The sequence below is a fragment of the Lepisosteus platostomus genome, chromosome 3, assembly GCF_059453375.1.
Source record: "Lepisosteus platostomus isolate fLepPlt1 chromosome 3, fLepPlt1.hap1, whole genome shotgun sequence".
In the NCBI taxonomy this organism is placed as follows: Eukaryota; Metazoa; Chordata; class Actinopteri; order Semionotiformes; family Lepisosteidae; genus Lepisosteus; species Lepisosteus platostomus.
The window spans coordinates 72,182,136-72,205,295 of NC_142613.1; the positions used below are offsets into that span (position 1 = coordinate 72,182,136).

The 23,160-nt window shown below is 40.7% G+C and overlaps 1 protein-coding gene and 1 long non-coding RNA gene across 2 annotated transcripts in view; one reads left to right on the plus strand and one right to left on the minus strand.

Annotated features, from left to right (window-relative positions):
• The window catches only part of LOC148675416 (uncharacterized), a 35,295-nt gene that overhangs the window by 8,531 nt on the left and 3,604 nt on the right, over window positions 1-23,160 (plus strand). The window lies entirely within an intron of this gene.
• On the minus strand, window positions 2,284-12,119 carry cnr1 (cannabinoid receptor 1). The gene is made up of 2 exons (XM_088626738.1): window positions 11,719-12,119; window positions 2,284-7,389 (listed from the first exon to the last, which is right to left on the minus strand). The coding sequence occupies exon 2, from the start codon at window positions 7,336-7,338 to the stop codon at window positions 5,917-5,919; it is 1,422 nt and encodes a 473-aa protein (XP_088482864.1). The 5' UTR covers window positions 7,339-7,389; window positions 11,719-12,119; the 3' UTR covers window positions 2,284-5,916.

Sequence of the window (23,160 nt, forward strand, 5' to 3'; positions counted from 1 at the left end):
CCATCACAACACCTGCAGTCTTTGGTCTAGCTAAAAAAAGATCTACTTTCCCGGCATGTGTTTGTCAGAACTCGTGTTTTGCCAGGAATTAACCATGTTAATTGCTCTATACATGTATCTAATTCTTCCGAATCTTGGAATTACTTTATGGAATGGAACATGCTCAGGATTTCCAAATGAATACCCTGAACACTTATAGCAAGCTCCCAGATGCTCTCTCCCTACGATGGCCAAGGATGTGGTGTTTGGTGGGATGTGCACCCACCACTTCTTGGGCGTGTCTGTGATGATGTGCACCACTTCTCGGACACTGTAGAAAACAGCGCTTTACTGTATTTATTTTGTGTCATGTTCTTTGTTCTTTTGGGGGCGTATTTATGTTGTATTGGGTGTTCTCATAAATATACCTAATAGTATAGGAAAGCCTTTATATATGTTTTTTGTTATCTGTGGACAGCTCAGGAAAATCTAACATGCAAATATTGGAGGAATATTGCAGTTACAGCACAAGTCAAAGCTCAGTTTCAATCTACAGTATGTGTGTACCAAGAGAACATATACAGTGGATATAAAAAGTCTACACACCCTTATTGAAATTGCAGGTATTAGTAATGTAAAGCCAGAAATCAAGATAAATCATGTCTGACATTTTTCCATCTTTTATGTGACCTTGAAACCAACAAATTTCAAGAGAAAAACAAATAGATAATTATTAGGAAAATAATTGAAATTAAAAAACCTACAACACCCTGGTTGCGTAAGTGTGCCCCCCCAACTAATACTTTGTGGAACACCATTCACATTTATTACAGCAGTAAGTCTTTGTGCATAAGTCTCTGTCAACTTTGCACACCTGGACTTTGCAGTTTTATCCCACTCTTCCCTGCAAAAAAGTTCAAGCTCCTTCAAATTGCCAGGGGATCTCCTGTGCACAGCCCTCTCTAGGTCATTCCACAGGTTTTCTATGGGATTGAGTTCTGGGCTCTGACTGGGCCATTCCCAGACTTTGATCTTCCTTTTCTGAAGCCGTTCCTTGGTTGACTTGGATGTGTGCTTTGGGTCGTTATCATGTTGGAAGGTGCAATTATCTCATCTGTCTTGACTAGAGCCCCTGTCTCAGCTGAAGAGAAGCAGCGTCAAAGCACGATGCTGCCACCACCATGCTTCACAGTAGGTAAGGTGTTCTTTGGAAGATGAGCTGTGTTGTCCTTGCGCCAAACATATCCATCTGGCCACCCTACCCCATAGCCCAGACATGTGCGGAATACGGGAGATTGTTGTCACATGCAAGGAGTGACCAGGACCTGCCAGAAATTCCGTCAGCTCCTTTAATGTTGCTGTAGGCCTCTTGGTAGCCTCCCTGATAAGTGTTCTCCTTGTCCTGTCATCAACTTTGGGGGGTCGTCCTGATCTTGGCAATGTCCCTGTGGTGCCACATTTTCTCCACTTATTGACGATAGTCTTCACAGTGCTCCATGGTACATCCAATGCCTTTGATATTCTTGTATACCCCTCTCCTGATCAGTACCTTTCAACAGTAAGATCCCGTAGATGTTTTGTCAGCTCCTTGTGGACCATGACTATCCTGTAGGTTGCAACCATGAAAGTTTCAGGGAAATCCTAAAGGAAGAGATGATTTTTATTTGGGGTTAATCAGAATCACTTTCATTGATGGCAGGTGTATGCTACTTAACTTTGGACATGATTTTGAAAGTGATTGATTAACTCTGAACACAGCTACAGCCCCCATTATAAAAGGGTGTGCACACTTATGCAACCAGGGTTTTTTAGGTTTTGTAATTTCAATTTTTTTTTCTAATAATTATCTATTTGTTCTTCTCTTGAATTTAGTTGGTTACAAGGTCACATTAAAGATGGAAAAATATCTGACATGATTTATCCTGATTTCTGGCTTTACATCACAAAAACCAGCAATTTCAATAAGGGTGTGTAGACTTTTTATATCCACTGTATTCAAAGATTATCATTTGGGTTTATTTGCGGACCGTGTTCTCTCATCACCAGTAGAATAATGAAACCAGTGGGATTTAAGATGTAAACAGGCCCTGTGGAATAAGAAATCGGGTTTGTGAGAGAAGAAGTGTTCCCAGACAAGAATAAAAACACACTTGACGGATTCAACAAGCAATGCAGACAAGCATATTTTCTGGATTCTTGCATTTTACCACAAATACCAAAGTGAACAGATTGTGTGGGATGATTTGCAGTTTACATCTTTATTTTAAAATAAGAATTTCTTGAGAGAACTGAGTACAGAACATCTTCAGTATTGAACAGTTGTGACTTTATTCAAAGGTTGGGTAACAGACTACATTGTATACGGCACGCATGTCCAGTGGATGACGGCACATTTTGTTTTCTGACAGATTGCTTGACACGCAGCCTTATCACAGAAGCCACTTCACATCAGGAGTTCAGTTTTAAGACTCACGACAATAACAGGAGCAGGAAAATGTTGATTGGAACACAGTTCTGAATAGATTCACACCAAGTTAAATGGTTACAGAACAAGAAACTGCTAGACTAGCTATTTCAAACCTAATATTCTACCAGGGTGAATAAACCTTTGTTCATGACATTATTTAAAAAGCATTTCTGGATACGTCCAGATCCCAGCTGATATTCAAGCAGGTTTTCTCTGCGAATAATGCAAAGCTTGCTTCTGTTTGTATACACAAGGCTTAGAAGCTCTGTCTTGGGTTGTTTGGTCCTTGTCTACATATCTAAATTCTCCGAACCACAGCACTCAAGAAGATTTTCTTCCCTTGAAATAAAATATTTAAACAATATTTAAACAATGAAGTAAGGTACAATGTTTTTTTTAATGATATTGTTTGTACATAAATAAATACCCCAGAAAATCTGATGAATTGTAACGGATAAAATACAGTCACAAACACGGGGCACTGAAAGCTACTTTGCACATTACTACACAAACATTTTAAAGTACAATGGTGTGACCAGCACACCACATCAGAATTGAATTCTCAGCAGGACTTGTACACAGGTGACAGCACGTAAAACAAAGGTGTGCATGGTTTGCCAAAGCAAATCAGTTGTATAAAGTGTTTTCTTGATTAGAACAGTAGTCACCGTTCACGGCATTGGAACAATGCTCTTTTTCTGTTGTCATTTTGTAAACTATATTCCGTATAATACTGTACAAGATCGTTGAAAATACATTTCTACAATACTCTTGTTCTACAAGTGCTCTCACAGTAAGAAGTTGTAGAAATGACAGATACAAATTTGACCATGTAGCTGTTTGGAGTCCTCAGTTCTATGGTGGTAACCAGTTAACAAGAAATCTTCGATGTTAGGGGTAAACATTTCGCTAAAAATCCTTTTGCCTGGTCTGAAGCTATTTTAATGAAGTATAAAAAACCATGGTAACACTTTAATTGACAAAGACTCCCTCTCTTCTTTCAAAGGCTCCTGCATATATTGATATTCCTGACTATACCCTATGTGGTGCGACCCACATATTTATTGTTGTTTTTGTTCAATGAATCGAAAACCCCGAACCATTAAAAATGCAATAATGTTTTCACATCTAAAAACCTTTGTTCTGTTGAACCATTCCTTTTCTCAGAAGTAGTATAGCAGATACTGCTTCTTCCTTATAGCTCCTGGTTCATGGCTTCAGTTCAGTTTAGGGGAACCTTTTTTTGGTGGGCTTGCATGTTCTGCCTATGTACTTCCGAGTTTACTGGAAATTGGAGATTTTCTTTATATGTTTCTTTTACAAGAAGGGATTTTTACTCCTGGTCCTAAAGTACCCAAGGGTCTGCTGGTGTTCTTTGCAAATTAGCGTATGAAGTAAAAGTTTAAAGCGAATGGATCATTTGAACAGTTAGCAATTCTTATCCTCCAAAAGCTGGTGACTTCCAGTTGTGTATACATTGACTCAGGAGCCCTGAAATCACCAACTGTTTAAGAATTAGAGAATTCAAAAGGTTTGTTTAGCGAACTGTAATACAATTAAGCTTAAGGATTAATTTATTCAGCAAGAAAAATTAACACCGAAATGAGCCTGCCCTGTCCAGCACACAAAGGTCCCTGTGTATCTCTCCACCCAAGTGCAAAAAGACGGCTTATTCCAAGAAGGATGCCCCATTTTCAGCGAAAGACATTTTGTCCAGTTTTTCCCTCTATTTGGCTCGATCAGAGGCTAGCTTGTCTTGGGAGATTATAGTGGTGTTACACACCAGTTATCAGTGATGCTGCACTTCCTTGGTGAAGTCAGATAATGGCTATCTCCCCGTCTACAGCCTTCCCATTATCAGACAGCACTGGCAAAGCAGCTGGAATGAACTTGAGTACGTCACTCCAACCAGTAAAACACCTTAACTGTAATGATCTGAGCCACTGATAGGCAAGATGTGATCCAACACAGAGTACTACAGTACATCCTTACTTACAGAATGTGTCAATTAACCCCGATTCTGTAAATTATTTTAGAATTAATTAAATTAAAGATATTATAGTAGTTCAGGTGGGTGGCTGCTGAAAAGAGAAGAAAGGAAACTCAAAGCCTTCTTCAGGTGCGGAGTCAGGTGTCACGCCTGAAGAAGGCTCCACGGCCGAAACGTTGTGTTTTCTTTCTTCTCTTTTCAGCAGGGAATAAACCTATTACTTGTTCCTTTAAAGATATTATGTTGCATACATCACAAAAACATGTCCTTTAAGAACATGTCTGGACTGGTTAATACTGCAGGTTGTTGTAGCTTAGAGTTAAAAGCCTCTTACAATCGGGAATGTTTGTTAAAATTAAATAATTAGTAAGTGGCTAGCTGATAATTAAAATTTAGACCAAGTGTACCATGAAGAAAAAATGAAACCACAAATCCTGCTTTGACTTAGCTTCTCAAAACCCCAAATTAGAAAAGCCATTCAGTAGAACTCAAAGATACCTCATTGAGAGAATTCAGCTAGCCTGTACCAAGTATTCCACTCAGAAATTTTCTTGTTTGACTCAGAAGACTTTATGACCAGGCATGCAGGCAAAAAATAGTCTTGTTCTGATATTTGCTGAGAAAACTCATAAAAAACAATCTACGTCTGAACCATGTCATAGTCAGTCTAATTTAGTAAAATTCCCTAACTGCTAATCTGGCTTCTTGTTAAGGAGTTCCTATTAAACGTTGTCAAAATATTGTGCTTTCCTCAAAGAATACACCGTTAAATCTATCACAAATTATGGTGTATTGTAAAAGCTGCATTGTAACACATTCGCTTACTTTTGTTAATGTCCTTCACATTAATTTAATCCCTAATGAGACGATACATTTATATACAAACCTAGACCCAGTTAAATTTAAACCATATCTGAATTTTTGTACAGGTTGAAAACAATGCAAAAGTGTTTTATACATAAGTGGTGTGACTGCAACTAAATATATACAAATGCTTAAATGATACATATCTACACTGTTTTTGTTTCTGTAATCCTAGTAAAGATTTCTATAGCCCCTTGTCCCATGATTAAAGATATAAACTTTGCCTTTCGCGAACACGGTCGTCTTCCACAAAGCAAAGTATGGTACTGCAACTGTACATTGAGACTCTCTGAGAAGAATGGTGCAAATTCATTTTAACAAATGCTCAGCACTATTTCACCCAACACAAAAACTGGGACCTATCCCACATGCCTGTTTTTCACATTCCCATTTCATGGACAATACTTTCTTGATTCCCATTTGGCACTTGGGAAAAGTTAGAAGCAAAAATGACAGACGAAAACAACGCTTTTCACTAGACTGGTTCATGTTGCATCCCCTTTGCAAAATGTAATTTAATGCAGGTCAAATTTTTTTCCGTGCAACATTTAAACAGCTGTTGGGGGGCGGGGGGTTGTTAGCACAGGTGAATTCAGAGACGTCCTGAGAAGGCAACTCAGACTGCTTCGGCAGAGGTTTCGGTGGAGACAGACATGGTCGCTTTGGCAATTTTCACAGTGCTCTTCACACAGCTCTCTGCCACTTTGTTGGCACCGTTGTGTGCGTTCCTGTTCTGGCAGTCAGACTCCACGCTGTTGTCCAAGGGCTGGGCGGAGCTCTTGCAAAGCTGGAAGGTGGTACGGAAGGCGTGCCGCAGATCTTTGCTCCTCAAGGCGTAAATGATGGGGTTCACCGTGGAGTTGAGCAGGCAGAGCATGCTGCAGAAAGCGAAGATGGTCTTGATGAAGTTATTCATCTTCCAGAAGAGGTCGTACAGCATGATGGCCAGCAGGGGGCCCCAGCAGATAATGAGGACCACTAGGATAAGGACCAGGGTCTTCGCCAGTCGTATGTCCATGCGGGCCTGGTCCGGCCGAGTGAGCTGCACTTTGGTGCCGTCTGAAGAATACACAATCATGCTTTTCTGAGTCCCGCGGCTGAGCATCCTCACAGCGTGGTGGTGCGCCCTCCACAAGATGTAGACATACGCATATATGATGAAGAGGAGCAAGATACTGGTGACCCCTATCCAGAACATCAAGTAGTTTTCATCAATCAGGGGGAAAATGTCGGAGCAGACCGAATTCAGTTTCTTGCAGTTCCAACCCAGCAAAGGGAGGACAGCAATGATGATCGAAATTGCCCACATCATGCAGAAGGCGATGACAGCCTTGGTCTTGGTGACAATCCGCTTGTAGGCCAGTGGCCTGTGAATGGAGATGTACCTGTCGATGGCGGTGAGGAAGAGGCTCCCGACGGACGCCGTGAACGAGGCGGTGACGCCTCCCAGCTTGAACAGGAACACGTTGGGGCCGTCCTTGCGGTGGAACACGTGGAAGTCGACGAAGCTGTACACGAAGATCACGCTGCCGAGCAAGTCTGCCACGGCCAGGCTGCCAATGAAGTGATAGGAGGGGCGGTTGCGGAGCGTGCGCGAGTGCAAGATCACGCAGAGCACGACCAGGTTCTCCAGGACGGTGAACGTGCCCAAGGTGAGCGCCATCACCGCCACGGCCAGCTGCTGACTGGGCGTCAAGATCATAAAGCACTCCATATCCATGAAGTTCTCCCCACACTGGATGTTGCCTTCTTCGTCCATGTAGGTGGGGGTACTTCTGTTGGAGTACAGGTCAGTGATGTTTGTTGGGTAGAACGGGATGCCCTTCAGAAAGAGCTCTTCATCGGCCGGCACCTTGCCCTGGAAGGAGTTGGTCCTGAAGGCGGAGAAGGGCAGCTTCTGCAAAGCATATCCGTTCTTGGCGAGGTCGAGGCTGGCGCTGGGGTCGTCATAGTGGACGTCGTTGGAACCGAGGTACTGCAGCCCGGTGGTGATGGTCCGGAAGGTGGTGTCCGCTACGCCATCCAGAACAGACTTCATGGCTGGTTGTGTCTGAGGTACGCCGAGAACCCGAGATACTGTCTAGGACACCTGAGAAAAGGACAGAACAGACATGGCAATTGATATATTTATTCTGTTATTAATATTATTTGGCTGTGTGCAAAGTAGTTTTTTTCTCATTTATTTTAGGAGAGGAATGGTTACTTGCAAAAGTCTTTCTTTTAGGACATGCCCAGACAAAACTCTTTACTATCTTCACATTTGCACCTTAAAAAGTGCTTGAAACCTGAGTTCACAGGCATTTTGTTCTGAACCGATCGGAAAACAAAGCTTAAAACCGGACGCAAGCACTTGGTAAATTAAACAATATCCCCCCCGCCTTCCTAAAGATATTTTCTGGATTTGCCACGACTTGGTTTCACATGAAATATTTCCTAAAGTAAGATCTTGAGAAGTTGCCCTGTTGATCAACATACTTACAAATAAAGATTAGAATCTGGAGGGCTAAGAAAAGGTGTAGTTCGGACTTCAAATTGTGGTTTGAAAATTCTTTTGTACTTTTCTTTTGCGTCGCCCATTAATATTCCATTAAATGTCACAGCTGGGGGGATGGAGACCATTCATTTTCTATATTTGTGCAGGCAGATGACTTGCTTGGGTGTACAGACTTCAATCAGTATTAACCAGCTGACACTGGGGCAGATGTCCTTCAGACACAAAGGGCAAAGTCACAAAGCCTTTTGCTCCTGTGAGCAGTAAACCATCACATGCTTTATAGACTTAACTGCTATTTCTTTTCAACCCCGTGTCCCCGTGTGGTCAGTACCTTCCAATTTGCGCTTGATTATTTTAAGACCCCTCCATGGGATCGGATCTCGGCAGTATGAGTAAACATAGAGTAAGACAGCTTATCCTGCCTAACAAACTTTAATGTCAGAAAAAAAAAACGGCACAACCATTTAACAGAAGGACAGAAGGCAAAGCTGAATGTCCTGGAAAAAAAGCGATTTAAAAAAAAATATTATGATCATGCTGTTTTGAATACAATATATTCAGTAAAATAATTCTGAATTATTTTATTTTGTGAGGGACATTTTTAACCCGTATTGCGTGAAAAAAGAGTGGGTCAGATGTTGACCGTACTGCACGTTCATCATATTAAAACTGTATTTCTCCCTAGGCAACAAGGCTCAGACAATACCACTTCACTTTTGCCCATCTCGTTATGCACAGGGCAGCTCCATCCTTCCTTCTACTTGACTCTTTGGCAGCCTGGCAGTCCTATCCAATACTGGAGTGGGCTACATTTCTCTCACTTTATACCATCATTGTTAAGGCATACAACTAATTGAAAGGTTGAAGCTCAGATAAAGCATGTGGGCGCACAGAGGAAAAACAAATGTAGCATCTTCTAGATGTAAATGTGAACTGCAGAAGCTAAAAAAAGAAAGAAACAGCTGTGGCATTAGAATATTTGCTAGCCATCATATAACCCGAAGTGCATTAACTCCTAATTGTGTATTAATGCCCGCGATAATTCAGCAAATGGCTTTTGAGCCGATGATTATGTCCACTGGGCTGCGCAAAGCCACAAGCTAGAGACAGCTGGTTTACGATTCAATACGCACATTAACCACAGGGGGTCACGATTTCCTAAAAAACAATTCAGGAGCAGGAAAGCTCATGAAGCCTTAGCAGTAGTGATACGGTACAGAACAACTGGAGAGGAAATAGGAACAATTCTCAGAAATGTTAAAATATGATTATTTACATTTTCAAATATTCTGATCTGACTTAGGTTGTTGCCTTCCAAAACTATTATTATTTTATAGAGGAGCTGTATTGGTTATCATCGCTCCTCTATTCCACAAGTCGACATTATCCCAGATTGGATAGGCTCTACATGATTAAATTCACATTCTCAGGACATTTTGTGTTTGGTGTTTTGTTAAAAATTGGTTTAAATAAGTAAAAAGAATATTAATAACCATCACCATTTACCATTCACCACTAACCATTTACTTGTTAAATAGGTCATTTTCTCCAATAAGATGTTTGATGTTTCTTGGTTGTGTAAAACAAAGGTGATTCGCACCAGCGCCAGATTCTAACACTGAAAAAAAAGTTGGGCCATACACCTTTCTAAACCGTAAAGATTTGGGAATACAGATCTGAGGTTCTGAAGTTACAAAATCATTTTTCAAGTGCCTAGGCGCTACAGTTACTCCGACGTACCGTGTCAAGTTCTGAGTAAAGTCCGTGGCGAAATAATCATTAAAAACATTTCAATGCCAAATGGATTGTTATCGGAATTCCAATTAAGCCCTGCTTAACCTTCTGTGAAATTCCTAAACGAATATTTTTCAAGTGCTTTTGTTCGTTTGAAACCCGATGATCCATGGAACGAATTACATTAAAGAGGTACAGAATAAAATCTGTTCGCGTTTGAATGCACTCTAATTAGAAAACTAGAGGGACAATTGTGCGACTTTAATAGGCACAGTTTTAGTTGGGGCTATTGGTTAGACGCCCAGTGTTGTTTCATTTTTTTGCATTTTCTTTAATGAAACCGCTGGCTGCACGCTTCTCAGTCATCAAGGTGTCGTTGCGACTATCCCTTTTGTCACGTTTCATACTTCGGGTCTTTGATTAACTTATCAAACGCTGGCAGCCCAGGCTACTACCTCCTACAGTCTGGTAAGATTTCAACGTCGATGCAAGAAAATGATATTCATTTTCTTCTTAAAATAATAACAAGAAAGCACATTGAAACTGGTTATCTTGTATTCATATTCTCACGGGGCGACAAGATTTATTTGCCTAATATATACATGTAAGATGTTATCTTGAGACACGACGCTGTTTAAAAATCGTGGTAGTTTAAACATTCTCGAGAACACTTACGGCAATAACCAACGCTGTCTGCATGTGAAATCTGTACCCTACGGTACGTAGTGATGCCAGTACGCCTGTACGAAAAGACCTAAAGGTCAAGGTTATACTGTAGATCGCGGGCTCACCGGGCCTGGAGACGACTTAAAAATAAAACACTTTCACGGTGATCTGCATATTGGTTGTAAGACTGTTAATGCCATTTTTGGCCAATGTAGTTTTCGAACTCACAGGAGACTTTTTATGTGCGTGGTTGTCTGAGATTTGGATGCTAAGCAATCTACAGTCCAGCCTACAAACCTCCTTTTCTTACTTAGCTTTTCCGTGTCAGGTGGAAGCAGCGATCCGCGGCTACCGCGACTATTAAGATGAGGTTAACGGGTGTACCTTTGGTCATTATTCCTTACTCATGGAGTCAGTAGTACCCACATGTTTGTGTTTAAATGCATTACTCCGACAGCTGTTTGCGATAACAGCTCGTACACTGATTTTAAAAAGCGTTGCTCCTTAAGCGTTGCTACCTGTTATGCTGATGATTCAATGGGTTGAACCGTTAATGGTGTACAATAGTAACGATCACTTTTACTAGAACAATGCATCTTCCGCTCAGTAGTGAGGAGATTTTGTACTGATGTGAATCGGATTTGTTCGATAGTCCAATTAGTAGAATTAACGAATTATTTCAAGTAATAACGTTTATCTGCACCCCACAGCCTAGTTGCGGGGATCGTGCACATAAACGATTTCGTGACAATAGAATCAGGACCATGTGGAGTTTGGCAATAAAGTCGTGATAGGACTATTATACAGTAGGCAGAGGAATAAGAAATACCTGCAGTTCAATCATGAATCAGGAACACTGAAATGACAGAAGTATTAAACTTTGAAAAGATGACATCATGCAATGCTCTGAAGGATAAATGCTTTTCAAAATGCCCAGATCTGTGGAAAAAAACACAGTGGTCTAACGCTGGGAAACGAGAATTGACGGGATTGCTGCAGTTTGCCGAATTTGACGCCTTTGGTAAACCTTGAGATTCCGAGTGTAGTGCCATTCATTTCCCAAGACTGACGAGCATTACATTTTATTGATTATCTAGCCTGCATTTTTTAATTAACGTAATTAATAGCAATTGAATTGGAAACCATGATGTTGTTTTCTTTTTTTCCCCACAGACACCCTAAGATTGAACACCAGATATGTGTTTCCAATACTGCTGTTCCCAATTACTGCATTTCCATTCCCAACACGGCGTTTTAATTTCCATTGCATTCCCCAAACGCATGGACATCAACCCACTGTTTATTTATAGAGCGGAGACCAAGGTAATAGCACCGTCTCCGATTACAACTATCGGCACCGAAAAAGCAACAGATCATTTTATAAATAAGCGGAGCATCAGTTGTCGGATAATCACAAGTAACCTGCTTATATTTGCGCTTCTTGGAATGACTGGCGAAGTTTTACCGCACACAACAGAGAAATGCTTTGAACAACATGGCATTAATTGCAATCAATTACATTACCTTCACATTGTTTGTCCAGTTGTATGGAATTCTCGCAAACCGATGATAATCTGGCATTAATCCAGACACCATGTACAGTCCAGAATGCGGGTTCTTTAATTTCCTGCGATTTTGAATTGTAGTATTGCAGTGGATCTGTTTCTTAGTATAAGTATTTGCCTTTGCCTTGGTTTTGCAAAGTGGCAGAGCTGGTCTCGCATGTGCGCCTCGCTGAAACGGGCAGCGTTGCTACTGCAGTCAATGTCTGATGTCTTGTTTCTGCATATTTATGAGGCAGCGCTGTATAGTAGGCTACATCACGTGCTGCAAACTAGAGACACATCCCGGGAGCACACACTCGGAAAGTTTTTACTCACACAAACAGACGGCAGCCAGACTGGACAAGAAGACAACTGTACGAACATGACAATAACTCTGACACACCAGTGCTGCCGGGACAGAAGGAGCTCTGTGTAGCAGCTGTGCTCTGTAACATTGTCCCAATATGATTATGCGTTCATGCTGTCTATTAATCAAAGGGAACCCTTTTTTAAAAAAATAAATCATTGTAACGGACCGTACAATAACACTGAAAAAAAAAGAAAAGAAAAATCGATCTTTAAATGAATGAATTTTGATTTTTCAGCATGAAATCTTTTATTGTGTCTAAGCTGACGGAATACAGTAATATAAGTGAAGTTGAAGTGCTTTGAACGATATCGCGTGCTTTTACGGCAGCTTCAATGCATGACACATCCTAAATGCTGATAAAAATAATGATGTATTAAAGATAAAATGTTCTATCTGTGTTACTGAAAAAAAAAAATTCTGCAGACTTCACTTTGAGGGGACACAACTCTTAAACCTCTAAGCTAGGCTGCTGTTCCTCAGTAGCGCTGCACAGCTGGAATATACTAATACGGGCAGTGGTTTCAACTCACTGCCGTAGAAAGCATCGTGCAAAAGTCTAGCAAAATAACTGAGGTGAAGAGATGGACAAGACTAATTTTTTTTTCAAACGTGCGGAGGCCAGAAACAAGAGAGGCGTAACGTCTGCTCTCTCAATTACACAGACATCCCTGACCTCCCTCACGGCTCAGAATATCATGCGCGTGTAGTCAGCAACTCAGTATTTGCTTTTGGAAAGCTTTACAGACGCTTTGAAATAAGCAGGCTGAGGTTGAGCTAGTATTAATTGCACGTAATTGCTAGCAAGTAATTGATTTTTTTACCAAGTCTCAACCATGCTGAAGTTTGGAGCAGCCCCGGTGTGGTGAAGTGAAATGAGCAATAGATTTTAGGGAAGGACACTGTTATTGATCGCGTTGTCTCTAAGCATAATTAGACACGTTTAAGCAGAAGAGTGGGAAAACTGACACTTTATCACAGCAACAATTTGCTTCTATTTCAATGAGTTACAGTATGAAAAAGAAAACCATTATTTTTAAGAAAAGGACACCTCGAAACACATACTGTACATAAACATTTCAGTACACGGTCATTTAAGTTATATGTTTTGGGACACACAAAAATGATTTCTTGGCTTAATCTTTGGTGGAAATTCTGATGTTCTGGAATATTTTGTCAAAACTTCCTTGGTTATTAAATTCATTTGGTAGCAAAGGTTGATGGATGTGAGTGGGTACAGTGCAGTTTTTGTCTACCAGAGATTTATGTGCTGGAACCCTTCACGAACATAGTCGAGTGCCGGTGTCGAATTCTATTTTTGTAATGTTGCCAAAAATACAAGTACATTAAAACTTCTAAATCATCCTGTGTGTTCACCTCTCGTCTCCCCCGAGCTACTGTGCTTCTCATCGTTTTGTGCATTTGTATGCGTGAAGAATGATATATGTTTGAACCGAATGAAACATTTACAGCTTGTTTCTGTAGTCACACGGAAGGACTGACGAATATCAAATGATTAACACGACTTGTAGCAGCAGAATAGGCATTCGCAGCGATAAGTGACACAAGTGCGATAAGTGAGTTTTTATGTAGGAGTCGTGAATGATTTTAACTGGTGGCATGCCTTAAAATTCATTCACCGCAGGCTTTTTTTCTTCTTTAGAAACGAAAAAGTTGAAAACTTGTAAAACATAAACCTGTACACATATTGATTATATAGAGGCTATATCACTTTCTTTACTTATTTGCTTCAAGATCGGCAATACATATACATTTTTGTAGGTCTAATGCAGTATAGTGTGTCATGCCCTTGATGTAACCCACTGTAATTGTTCACTGCGCTGTTTTTCAGTGCTAATAAAACCTTATAGCTTGTCAACCTATGTAGGCTGACAAGAAATCGTGTTTAAATGTGTTCAGCCTCTTTAATCTTGGTTCCTTTTGACTTTTGAACAGCCCACTTCATCTTACGTTTGATGAGCTTTTCTGCAGGGGGGACATCAAAATACCGCGGTTTAAAAGTTAAATATGTGAAACACTGTATGAATAATGTCTTCATTAATACGTCCGCCCCTGTGAAATACTTTAATGAATAAAATGACAGTGGGGTGCTGTAAAAGAGCAGAAGAGTTAAGCATCCCCAGTGCCCAGAGTCGGGAAGACCACGGGTGTAGTAATGATACACGCATATTGTGCTCCTATTGGCTATACGGATGACCAATGGTGTTGAGTAATGCGCGGGATGTATATCGGAGTGTTCACAATGTGTGTTTTTTATGCGATTTTCGTCGATGTTTCCTCAGAGAGCACTGGGAAGAGAATGTTCCACCAGTTGCAGGAGGTGGATGCCGTGTTTTTTTCTAGCACAGAGGGAATTGCTTGTTGGTAACCTGGAAACAAATATCCGATTCAAACGAGTAGACCAGCTGTGTGGTATGGTTTGTCATCAGCGATGACTAAGTGCAGAAACACCTTCTCCTTACGTTTCACACCACCGCACCTATTCACCGAATCGCAGGTGCGAAATAGATCGTATTTCTGTTGATCAGCTAGCATTGATCAAGGTGCACACACATTTTTGTCGTTGTAAGAGTAAAAGGATTCTGTTCTCAAAAGAACGTGCTAATCTCTAAATTCTTTGCACTTTCTCTCCTAGAAATTTACACTTAGGATCAATTTGCTCACTGGTTGCAGTGCTGTGCTCCCACACATTGTCGGTCATTCAGGTCAGTTCACCTTTAAACCTATTGATCTCCTCATATGCATTGGATTAGGCCATACTCGCAGGCGTTTCATTTTTTAATCTTTTGGTCAATATGCAAGGACCTCTCTTAATCCGTTTGGAGGATTGTTGTGGCCAGTCTCTGCTCATATAAGCTTCCTGAGCCTGACTCCTGATTTACCATTTCTTTTAAATGAGGCAGCACACTCGTCTGTTTTTACCATTTGTCAGCGATAGTCATCATGTCCAGTTGTAGTTCTGACGTTCATGTATGACATCATTATTTTAATGGGATGCAAATGAGGATAATTTCCAATTGCTTATTTTAGAAACAAGGCTAAAATATATTTTGCATATTATGGCTACTGTAATAATGTCACATTTCTTCAGATAGGAGGGAAACTTCAGATTAGAGCCCTCTAGGTGTACTGGGCGTGACAACGTCATCATAATAACAAACTTTAATATTTAAACCTTTAAAGGTGGCTTCTCAAAGCGCTTTACAAAACAACAACAACAACAAAAATCCACAAGATACGCACAATGAAAGTACACAATGAGAGGAGACAGGAGGAGGGAGCAGTGAATATGGTATCACCAGAGGGGCAGAAATGGAACCAGTTAAGTAAAGGCCCTTCGAAAGAAGAAGGGCTGGTCGGTTAATTGGCTTCTGGGAAAACTGTGTGTGCTGTGTGATGGAATGGTGTCTGGTAGGGATGTACCCTGCCTTGTGCCCATTGCTTTCTGGGATAGGCTCCAGCTCCCCCACAACCCTATATTGGATGTAGTGGTTAGTAAATGGATGGAAGAAGTTGTCGAAGTTTTGTGCTTTGTGTAAATTTGTGCAGTTTGTGCAAGGACCCTTGCAAGTCTGTAGCTAAATGCAAATAATCTTATTAATGATGGTTATATCTATGCTGTGAATATATGTAATTAGTGTACTGACTAGTGACCATTTCATTATGATGAATGATAGAAATTAACTTTATTTGTTATACTTTTAAATAATGTCAGAGCATAGTACACAAGAAAAGATACATGTTTTCATAAATTAGCAAATTTAACATTGCTTAACAATTCAGACTGCATGTACTGCCTTTTTTATTTAGTACAAATGTGGTGGATTTTAGTAACACTAAATGTGTAGTAGCTTAGAACATATGAGAAATTTCTGTAAACAAAACTGATCATATATGCAGGATTATAATTTGCATTAACAGTCATAACAGGACACTGGCATGTTTCTAAAGAGAAATGTTGTGCTTCTGCTCTTATATATAATAGAAACATTTTAAAACACTGCTCAGACTTGTCTTCATATTTATAGACCGTATCTAATTACAGTGCAGAATTATATAGCAAGCATCAAAAGAAACATCACTGTTTATGCAGGTCCACTTGTAGAAATATAAAGTATATTGATTTTGGATATTTATTAAATATTTATGTGGTCATTTTGATTAATCCAAAAATCATTAATGACCATGATGCACTCGAGTGATTTTGACAGTTAAGTCAATCGTGAGAGGGTTCATTACGCACAGGTGAGGGGGTGATCGAATTTGACTGTCAAGCTTGGTAGCAATCGAGACATAAAAAACCAGAAAGGAACAAATACTGTAGCTAATTGTTGTGTCCAACCGACCCAGGAGGTCTGTGATGGGCTGGGCAGAAATCATATCAGAACCCCGCTTGTAGTGATTGATGGCAACCTGACTGCACAGCACTGCATGAACCTTGGACCATGGACCATGAACCTGAGTCCTTGGACAACACCTGCTGCACTTCCAGCATCCTCATGTGGACCTGATAATAATTCCATCGGGACAGTGCGCCTCCTCATGTGTTTGTGCAACAATAAAACTTGACATGAGAGTTGACAGATACAGTATACCCTGGATCCCCTCCCTACTCACCAGACCAGAGCCCACCTGAATATTTGTGGGAGGAGCTGGTCCGTTGTGTGACCGCTAGGGCTCAGAGACCAGTGAACCAGAGACCATGCTTGTACAAGAGACCTGGACAGAACCCCACAACCTCAAGACTGAAACAGCTATCTCTGTGTCCTGAACTATTTCCAGAGAATGTCAAGGCTACTGGGCCACGGCTTTCAGATTGACCCCCTGTTTATAAAAACAATTGATGAGACATGTTAATAAGCAGCTATCAGTTCTTAAAAATGATAGCTGTTATTAATAACAAAACTGTTTACCAGTTCAATAAGATTTCAGCACATGCTCCAAAAACATTATTTGAAAATTACTTTGTGACTCTGTTACAGTTACTGTATAAATTCAATGTTTTTTTTATGTACAAGTAGAGGTTTATTCCATGCTACAAAGAGAAGACAAGAAACACAACGTTTCAGCTGTGGAGCCTTCTTCTGGCATCACCGAAACTTTGTGTTTCTTGTCATTCTTGTTGCTTGTGTTTCTTGACACCGGAAGAAGGCTCCACAGCCGAAACTTTGTGTTTCTTTATTTCTCTTTTCAGCATGGAATAAACCTTTACTTGTTCCTTTGCGGCTTATGCATGCTGACGCAGCTGCCTACGTTTTTTTTTAATGCTTTGTATCTGTGAAATGCAGTGCCACAACAATAAAGACTGTGGAAATGTTTTACAGCGCAGAGGGATGTGTCTGAATTGCTGGCTGTGCCAACAATTTGAAACCCCTGGGAGCAGGGATGACCCTGTACTGCCCTTGGGACACATCTGGGGACATCTGAACTTCCAACCACAAAACACCAAAGGCATGTCCTAGGGTAGGTGCAGGACTTGAGTCCTTTAGAAAGATCGTCATTTTGTGCTGGTACATTCTTTCATCATACATGAGTTGTTCCTATTCTAACTTTCATCAGGATGAAAACTAGAGTTCATCAGAGGACTTAATATGAGGAAAGCCTGTTCGAGTATCACACTGTGGCACAAATCTTAAAATGTGTGAAAATCATTTGGTTGCTATGGTACTCATCACCTAAGGCAGTTGAAAATATTACATAATCGAATTTATGCTCTACTTGCCTAACCTATGTCCTCTAATTAGGAAATACATGTGAGTTTTTGCAAAAGATCATATATAATGCCAAATGAGAACCTTGTTAAATTTATGAAATGTCAAAACTAGTACACGATTTTGTAGCAACCACATCGTGGGTATCACATACTGTCTAGTGAAGAGCAATCATTATCAGGAACACGCTGGGGCTCACTCCTGTGCAGAGTATTTTAAAGCAGCTTTGTCTGACATGAAATCTGACACTATCTCCTCTCCAGCTCTGAGCAGCGGCCCTCAGTGCTTCCGTATCTCAGGCCTGGAGTGATTCCATTTCCACTGGAAGGTAATCGATGAGATACAACCTAGCCTCCATTGTCTCGGTTTCAGATGTGGCGCAGAACGAGATCGATCGCCTTCAAGTGAACAAAGAGCAGGCTTAAAATAATTTTGGAAATAAAATCGGATGGGATGCAAGCAACAATTCTGAGCACCATCAATTTCCAGACATCAAAGAAAATGATTTATGGGTGCTGCTGCACTTTGAGAAATAAAACAAAGGCCTTTAGAAGGTTGCATGACTCGGAGAGTAAATGGGCTCGTTCAGAAAGTGGTTCAAACCCTGTCACCCACACATCTCTAGTTCGAGTATAAACTACTGTGTGGCAATGGCTGTGTCTGGGGTTCTCTACAGTATGGTACACAACTGGACTAGTGCCATGGGGGTTGTGTAGGGCTGTACTGGATCATTATGTCCTTGATTTGCAAATGAAACACGACAGTGATGTATTGAGACAGAAAAATAGCTCTAGAAAGGATTAATTGTAAAGTATCAACAAAATTCCTGCCTCCCTCATTTATCAGAACAGAAGATATTGGTGGTTTCTCTTTTATATTTGCTGTAAAACAAGACACTGATGCTGATGTCCGGGGGGAGGATTATGTCCTGTATCACAGTTCGCTGCTTGAGATCACATTGTGAACCTCTAGGAACGAATTTACGGAAATGTGTCCCTTCAATAGCTGACAAATGAATGGCTTGGAGAAATCTGTCATCCGCATTGCGTTCCAAAATCAAATAGACCATCTGCCCCGAGAAGGACATAAAAAAGCTGCACGAAGGTTAATGCAGTGGAAGGTAAAAGTGTGAACTCGGGGGGGGAAAAAAAGCCATTTATGAATCTAGTATTCAATGAAAACGAATGATGACTTTCAGATTCTAGCAGCATCAGACAAGACAGACTTGCAGCATTGGATGATAATGGTGCAGGTCTCTAAAGCTGATATTAGAATACGAAAAAAAATCATTACTGGTGTAGGACAGATTGTCTGAGTAGTTTATATGCATGGTGTATAATCCAGCAATTAGCACTCATGAATCCCTGAACTGAGGGCAGCATGGTGGTGCAGTGTTTAGCATTACTGTCTTGCGGCCCTAGGGCCCTGGGTTCAGGTGCTGTCTGTGTGGAGTTTGTATGTTCTCCCTGCGTTTGTGTGGGTTTCCTCCCATGGTCCCAAAACATAGTGGCAGGTTAATTCCCTTCTGGGCAAACTGGCCCTGGTGTGAGTGTGTGTGTGTCTGGCCTGCGATGGACTGGTGTCCTGTCCCGGGTGTACCCTGCCTGTTGCTTGCCAGGAGAGCCTCCGGCTTCCCCGGGGCCCTGAACTTGAAGAAGCGGCAGGAAAATAGATGGACAAAAACTTGAGCTGCATTTGAACAGAACACTGCGCTTCACCAGAAAACAAAATGTAAACACAAGTGTAGGTGGGTCAACTCATTTGCTGTTTGGAAGTAAAGGTTCTCTATGGATGCTTGCGGTTCTGAAAGAGGTCTTCTACTAGAATGAAAGACAACAGGAGTCAGTCGTAGAGAGCCTAAGACAGGGGTCATCATGTTACGTTGTTTCAAAAACAAAAACACAGTGTTGAGACACTGGTTACAGATTTAAAGGCAAGTGTAATGTTCAGAGGAAGGCTGTAATGCGGTTTTATGTTTTCTGGCCTTGTAAAGACTGCTGATTGTAAGACGAAAGTGCAGGAGACTGGAATGGCAGAGTATTCTATTAGGAATACTAATAATAAAACTACTCTTGTGCAGTATTCTTGGCGGGTATATAATGTGGTGTGCAACATATGGCAGAAGTATTAAATAACCAATAGGCTACAAAGAGAAATGTGGCCTTAAAATTCTAATTGAGTTCGTGCCAGAGAATTACTAAGGCACTTGAATTACAATGATCATAAATAAATAGCATCATCACCATCAAACAACAACAATAACAACAATAATAATAATAATAAAGACAAAGAACATTCCAGTGAAGAATAGAAATGTGTTTACACTGTTCACACGGTGTCCTGTAGACTCTGACTACTTTGCCTTTAATTGTTATTTGAGTGAAGCACTATGTCTTGTGAGCTTTATATTCCCACATCATGTCCTACTGTAGCTGGAGGAAACGTCGGAAGCTGCTTTGTGCAGTATTTATAGCTACCTAAAAGGTATCGAATTCTTTAAAGATGACAGAATGTAGTGAGTCTGATCACTGGGGTATTTCTCAAGTATTTAGCTCAAGTGCGTCACGCTCCCAGGGTCGGTGAGGGAATGGACACCAGGAGACCGGAGCTGTCGCTCCCTGGTGTCTCATCAGACTAATGGACAGAGATGCTTGTTGTAACACTGTTGTGAGCAGAAGGTGAATGACACAGTACTAATGGCCTCGTGGGTGTGATTCACTTTCAACAGCGGAATTTACCACGCTGCAAAAATTTCATTCAGTTTAAGTTTTTTTCTTATGCAATAGGGCAATGCCGGAGCAAATAGACAGCATCTATAAATTTGACTTTATCATGACTTATTAATGAAAGTATTGCAATCTATGCAGGTTAAGGTTTTGTTAAAAAGTGCCAATCGCCTTATTAACTACGCCTTATTAAATAATTCTCCAAGCTAATATAAAATGCTCTATCTACTAATCCATCTGAAAAAAAAAAACAGCAATTTAAGTTTCTTTTAAGATCAATGACTTTCTTTTAAGATCAAGAAATAATCTGATTAATTCCCCGTTCTTGTCAATTTTGCACAGTATTTGTGCTTTGAGATTTTGCTGCCAACTAGGAATGTAAAAGATGACCAGATTATGCTAATTGCTTAACAAGTTTCCTTCTAACAAAATCAATTCTCCCATTATAGCTTTCATTTTAGTTAAACCTCTAAGCTTCTTTTAGATTTGTTAAAGGCTGATTTTAATTGTTCTGTTACACTAATTAATTGTTTGGGAACAGGATAGAAAAAGAGTTGATAAGATCAATTAGGAATTAGGAAATAATGGTCTTGATCTTGAACATGAAACTTCTAAGTTATTTGTCTATCGGAAGCTATTTATAAATAATCATTAAGATAAAATCATTACTTTTGTGGTTTAAATAAGCTTTATATGTAAGACACAGAAGGACACGCCAATGTGGTTAGTGAGTTCATCATTATTCTGTCTCTTGGCTGTATCATTTCTAAATCCCGTAGATACACATTCAGGATATCTGAAGCACTGTGTACTACACCAATTCCTCTAAAAAAGGTGTGTGGACAGCAGGTTGCCAATCATTGTCCATGTTAGTGAAGGACAAATGTCTCCCGAATAAAGAAAATATGAAGCCATCCTCCTCCTTCACACTTTAGAAATGTTATTCAGGACACTTTGAGCATTTCGTTGTAAAAACAACTACATCAATTTACCTAAAATAACAAAAATAATTTAAAAACTGGATTAGTTTAATTATTCCGTCTTATCACATCACTGTCAATAACCCCTTACCCAATTCAAGCTCCCAGAGCCTATCTTTGAGTGTAGAGCAGGATACACCTTGGACAGGACGCCAGTCCATTGCAGGGCACGCACAGCACCAGCAGTCATGTCACCCTGCCATGTCAGCAGGTGTGAGCCTGGTCAGTACCTGGATGGGAGACCTCCTGGGAAAAACTAAGGTATACTGTTGGAAGAGGTGGGACCAGCAGGGGGTGCTGTGGTCTGTGTGGGTCCTAATGCCCCGGTAGAGTGATGGGGACATTATACTGTAAAAAAGGCGCCATACTTCGGATGAGATGTAAAACCGAGGTCCTGACTCTCTGTGGTCCTTAAAAATCCCAGGATGTTTCTCAAAAAGAGTAGGGGTGTAACCCCAGCGTCCTGGCCAAATTTCCCCCGGGCCCAACCCGTGAGGGCCTCCTAATAATCTCCATCTCTGAACTGGCCTCATCACTCTGTTCTCCTCCCCACTGAGAGCTGATGTGTGGTGAGTGTACTGGCGCACTATGGCTGCTGTCGCATCATTCAGGTGGGGCTGCACACTGGTGGTGGTGGAGGGGATTACCTGTAAAGCTTGTTGAGTGGAGTGTCCAGAAAAAGTGCTATCTAAGTGTAAGCAATTAAAATTTAATCCCAGATGCAAACATGCACACACTCACACCAGGGCCAATTAACCTACCAGTATGTCCTGGGAATGAGGGAGGAAACCCACACGCACACAGGGGACCATACAGAAACTCCACACAGACTGAACCAGGGCCTCAGAGCTGTGAGGCAGCAATGCTGACAACTGCACCACCATGTAACTTACAAAGAACTTAACTTAACTTAGTATTTTCAAGTAATACTAGCCTTGAATGTTTTGTTTGTTTTCTGTTTTCCTGCATGTACGGTACATTATCACCTCCCAAAATACATAGCTTTCCTTTGTCCCTCTGCAATGTGTCCTAACAAACAGAGCTCTTCAAGATATTTTATTACTTCGCCATGAATCCTGCCAGTGAAACAAAAATTACACAAAACCAACCATTAACCACCTCAACTCCCCCCCCCCATTAAGATAAAAAACACACTGATACTGTACATACCCAGCCACACACAAGGCCCTAAAAGCCTACAAGGTTTTATGCTCATAAACTGTAACATACACCACATTTATTTGTATGGTATACATGTACTGTATACAGTATATCAGCACCCATTTATCTATTAATGATCATAGAATAAACATATGTGTCCAAATGACATTAGTATTTCAGATGTAGCCATGAAATTAACAAAACAAATAACACAAAAAATTAGAATGAAGTCCCCTTAAACAATTAACTTTGTAAGTTTTCAATTATTAACCATCACATTAAATGCACATTTTTTGCCATTTTTCAAACTAGTCACCAACGTCCAGCTTTCTGCTTCAGTTACCCAGTCAGACAGTCAGAGCAGTGTTGGGCTGGTGATGACAACTTTGTCAGAATGCTGTAATGCAGTCCTATTGGGGTTGTCTCTGTAACCAAATATCAGTTTCTGAGCTCCAT